This window comes from Lactuca sativa, chromosome 1 (genome assembly GCF_002870075.4).
Source record: "Lactuca sativa cultivar Salinas chromosome 1, Lsat_Salinas_v11, whole genome shotgun sequence".
Classification (NCBI taxonomy): Eukaryota; Viridiplantae; Streptophyta; class Magnoliopsida; order Asterales; family Asteraceae; genus Lactuca; species Lactuca sativa.
Genome location: NC_056623.2, coordinates 171,380,348 through 171,384,977, shown reverse-complemented (window position 1 = coordinate 171,384,977; position 4,630 = coordinate 171,380,348). Strand labels below are relative to the sequence as shown.

At 34.7% G+C, this 4,630-nt stretch overlaps 1 protein-coding gene across 1 annotated transcript; it reads right to left on the bottom strand.

Moving 5' to 3' along the window:
• Window positions 1–2,639: 2,639 nt before the first annotated feature.
• On the bottom strand, window positions 2,640–4,364 carry LOC111900560 (transcription elongation factor SPT4 homolog 1). Its single transcript, XM_023896438.3, has 5 exons — window positions 4,187–4,364; window positions 3,909–4,000; window positions 3,424–3,479; window positions 3,245–3,306; window positions 2,640–2,821 (listed from the first exon to the last, which is right to left on the bottom strand). The coding sequence occupies exons 1-5, from the start codon at window positions 4,271–4,273 to the stop codon at window positions 2,771–2,773; spliced, it is 348 nt and encodes a 115-aa protein (XP_023752206.1). The 5' UTR covers window positions 4,274–4,364; the 3' UTR covers window positions 2,640–2,770.
• Between the last annotated feature and the right edge of the window lie 266 nt (window positions 4,365–4,630).

The following is a 4,630-nucleotide window of genomic DNA, read 5'->3' as shown; positions in this document are numbered from 1 at the left end:
GTAATATTAAAATATAAACACTTAGCAATCAAACACAAAATATTCCTCTGTTTCATAAGTACACGACTATGTCTCTTGAGATAAATGGCATCATCACGTGATCTAGTGAGCTCTAACTCCAAAGCCTCTATTCTTAATCTTCTCTCTTCACTATTAAATGTTTCCCTGTTAAGTTGATCAGTTAGGTTAGAATTACTAAGACAAGTTCGTTTTAAACTATCACTAAAATTAGAAACAATATATTTTAAATCGTCTAATTCAGAATCATAGCGAGAGACAGGAATATTAAGAGATAAAGTATTCTTTCACCTTATGAACCACCTTCTCGCATTCTTTCACCTGCTCTGAAATGATCTTCGCAGCAAAACAGCTTCCGGAAGCTCAACCACCATTAGTAGCATAACCCTTTTGTTCCGAAGCTCCGTTCTGAACCATCACACATTTACCTTCATATCCCTGCAATTTTGACTTTGCAACAAAGCACCTGCCATGTGTGGGTTTTCTGACTTCATCATCCTCAGAGTCTGTAGACCATACCTCAAATCTTCCATTATCATCACTTCCTTCCTACACAATCAACGCCGGGTTCGCATTTGACGCTTTCTTTTTCCGAAGCTCCTTTATCTTCTGCAAATAATAGGCTTCATCCTTTTCATTTTCACTCTTCTCATTACGTTTCCTTAACATGCATTCCTTCGCAAAAGGAACTAGGGATTGGGAAAAAATATACCCTATCTTTTATGTGTCTGAATTAGATGACTCATTGAGTCGGACACTAATGTCCAATTTTTTACTACAAGAACCAGTTTCCTTCTTCTTAGGCGTAACCTATTGAGTTCGGGAGAAGGTTCATCATCCAGTTGCTCAATAACAACTTTGGTGAGGGACATGAAATAAGTTGGAACTCCAGTTATGATATGTTTAACATACAAATTAAGAACTATGGGGGGGGGGGGGGGGGTATTGAGTCATAAAAAGGACGCTTTGATCATTTCCTATCACTTCCTTCCTACACAATCAACGCCGGGTTCGCATTTGACGCTTTCTTTTTCCGAAGCTCCTTTATCTTCTGCAAATAATAGGCTTCATCCTTTTCATTTTCACTCTTCTCATTACGTTTCCTTAACATGCATTCCTTCGCAAAAGGAACTAGGGATTGGGAAAAAATATACCCTATCTTTTATGTGTCTGAATTAGATGACTCATTGAGTCGGACACTAATGTCCAATTTTTTACTACAAGAACCAGTTTCCTTCTTCTTAGGCGTAACCTATTGAGTTCGGGAGAAGGTTCATCATCCAGTTGCTCAATAACAACTTTGGTGAGGGACATGAAATAAGTTGGAACTCCAGTTATGATTTGTTTAACATACAAATTAACAACTATGGGGGGGGGGGGTGGTATTGAGTCATAAAAAGGACGCTTTGATCATTTCCTATAGCCTTCAATCCAAAATCTAAGTTTAGATTAGGAATTCTATAATGGTATTGGTCGTACATTCTGGAGTCCTCGACACACCATATCCTTCGAATTATGTCGTTTAGATCATGAACACAAAAAACATAAGTGACAACAAAGTCGAAGTATGACAGCCTTCATTCAATGTACTTTCTTCCTGGATACTTGGTAAAAAAAACCCACCATGATGTATCTTTAAAGTGAATAAAGTATTGGAACCATCTGATAAAAACACACCAATTTGATCAGTATACATACCCAAAATAAATAAATAAATAAATAAAATAAAAACAACATATTGCTATAATATTTTTCAATGCCCGATTAAATCATATGAGGACCACATAGATTCCACGTACAAAGTACGAGGCCTACAGCAAAACCCTAATTTCATAAACAAGATTGCAAGAATTAAGGATTTCCCTTACGTTGTTGTATTCTTTTTTTTTTATGAAAGGAAACTTCCCTAACGAGGGTTTCCGAATCAGCTTTTGCGCACCGACTAATCCCCCGTTGTAAACATGAGACTTTGTCTCATGTTCTGGAATCATTGTAAGCGAACCTCCATGGTCACAAAGGCTGAGTGGTGCCAGGATTTGAATATGTACTTCGTTGTATTCTAATAGCAATCAAAATAGAGTGGAGACAAAAAAGGGCTTCTTAAGGTGTGTTTGTTTAAGGGTTAATTACAATAAGTCTAAGTAGCATTAAATGACAGCCAAAAATGAAAAGGCCAAACTACCCCCCACATGTGAGACACATGATATTCCTAACGGTTGAAAAATGACAGGTACGAGGAAAAACGACCATTTATGCAATTTTTGTAAGCCACAAATACCATATATGTAATTTTATCATTTAATTATAACCATTAAAAAATAAAATAAAATATAAATAAATGTAACAGAGTTAAGTCATAAGAACCCTTGGTGTAAAGAATTTCAAACATAGAGACCATCTTTGCAATAAATCCATCGCAAGGATCAAACTTGGTATGTTTTGCCAAGCACAAGGACCATTTATGTAATTTTTTGTCTAATTTAAATATTTTTATAAGTATTTAAAACCAAATACAACAAATTTGTCATTACTAGAACACCAAAAAAAAAAAATGATGATTTTCTTGGACGGCATAACCAACCCATTGAGAAATTTGTACATGAAAAAAGAAGAGACAAATATGGAGAAGACGGAATCTAAATAAATCAAAATCTCCCATACAGCAAAAAGTAAGTCTCCTAAAGGAATCTTCTAGTTTTTTATACCAAACAGTTACAACTATGAATTCTGTCTTACATAGAAATATATATATTCATACACGTTTTGGTGGATGATATTGCACCCGCTCTTCCTCACAGAGAGCCTGGAAAAAAAACAAAACCAAATAGTTATGTGTGTGTATGGACCATAGAGCAAGAAATAGCTATATGCTTTCATTTATTTTTTTGTCATCATAACATCCTACCTTCAAAAAAAAAAAAAAAAAAAAAAAAAAAAAAAAAAAAAAACCTATATGAATTATGCTCAATATAGCATTGTACTTTCAAATTTTTTTTTTCTTATTAGAACATTATACTGAATACTCCATCCAATTATATTTATAGCAATGAAAATTGTTTTGTATTTGCGTTTTCATGAGGCTGATTTTTTGAAGTGCAATAATGTAGTTAGTAGAGTTTTCAAAGTACAATGAAAGTAGGATGCTATAAGAAACAAATCAATGAATGTACATTTGCATGTGACATATATAATATAATATATTTTGAATTTGGTAAAAGCCAAGAACCTGCAGATCCTCCGACAGGGCTTCTGAGACTGCAAGTGTGTAGCAACCAGGAACATATTTGCCTGCAAACCAGAAATAAAAAAAAATTTCTTATGAGATAGCATAATAAACTCTTCTTCATGCCGTTTAACACAAGTGTATGGACTATGGATTGGAGACAATAAATGATATTTATTTACCAATTCGAAGCCACCTAGCAGCCCAACTTCTGGCAGGATCCATTACCGAGATAATCCTACAGCAAAAGGGAACATTCACATTTACTGATTTAGTAACAAAAACCATGGAGGAAGGATAAACTCCATCTAGAGCTATATAGCCTATAGTCTAGTATTTTAACATAATCAAAGAATGGTGTCATTTCATTATATCTTTTCACCACCCCATTCCCAATAGATAAAGAAACCGTGTATCTTGCCTCAATCCAAAACACTGCTAGATTATCTGCTTTATTGGATCTGTGTCTGTGTGAGCTAAGCTATGGTATCCTTTCCCAATTAACTGATGTTTGCACAAGTCAAAACAGATATCATGTATCGTGTTCTAAAACAAATAACTAAATCCACAGTCACAGACAAAATCTGTATAGCCTTTCGACGACCTATGATGATGATTTTCTGTTATTCACAGGAGTCTATTGCTTTTTTAGGGTGTAAATCATTACCCGGTAAAATTAGGGGTGGTGCAATCAGCGACACGTTCGTGATCCTCCTCCATCTTGAAGAAACTACAGTTTTCACATCCTGATTCTCGAAACTACAACTCAAAACATCCAAACGGCTAAAGTAATCACCAAACAACTAACTCATATACACACACACACAACAAAATTACAAACTAGAAACGGTTAACCTCAAAACAAACCAAAATCGATAATACAAAACCCTAGTTTGAATTTTAGGGCTACTAGATCAGCGATGTTACGGGAAATGCGTAGCGAACCTGATCGTACGTTTTCACCAGGCGGCAACGAAGACATGCTCGAAGTTCATGGCCGAAGCTCGTCGGAATTTGCGCGGCGTTCGTCATCGTTTACCTCTCTTTGCCCGGCGCTTTCTCGAAACTTCCGTTCTACCGCCTCGCCGGCTCTAAATTATTTAATAGACATTCAGACTCTTGCTTGGTTTTTTTTTTTTTTTTATCTTTAGGTATATCTTTTTGGGAAATTTTAATATATGTTCTTCTAAATTTTACGTAAATATCCTTATAAATTTTAAAATTACCTATATATCATTCCAAAACTATAATATTTACTTATATATCCAAACTCATTTTTCAATTAAAATTAAACTAATATAATATTAAAAACCTTATTTAAAATTCAAAATTATATATGATGTTACTAATATATCCTTAACTCTTTCCACTATGGCACGGTATGTATCC

Coding starts and splice junctions, on each gene's coding strand:
- LOC111900560 (XM_023896438.3), bottom strand. CDS start 4,273: ATGACGAACGCCGCGCAAATTCCGACGAGCTTCGGCCATGAACTTCGA. Junction 4,001..4,186: donor TGGTGAAAACGTACGATCAG/GTTCGCTACGCA, acceptor TTTGAGTTGTAG/TTTCGAGAATCAGGATGTGA. Junction 2,822..3,244: donor CCCTGTCGGAGGATCTGCAG/GTTCTTGGCTTT, acceptor TTTTTTTTCCAG/GCTCTCTGTGAGGAAGAGCG.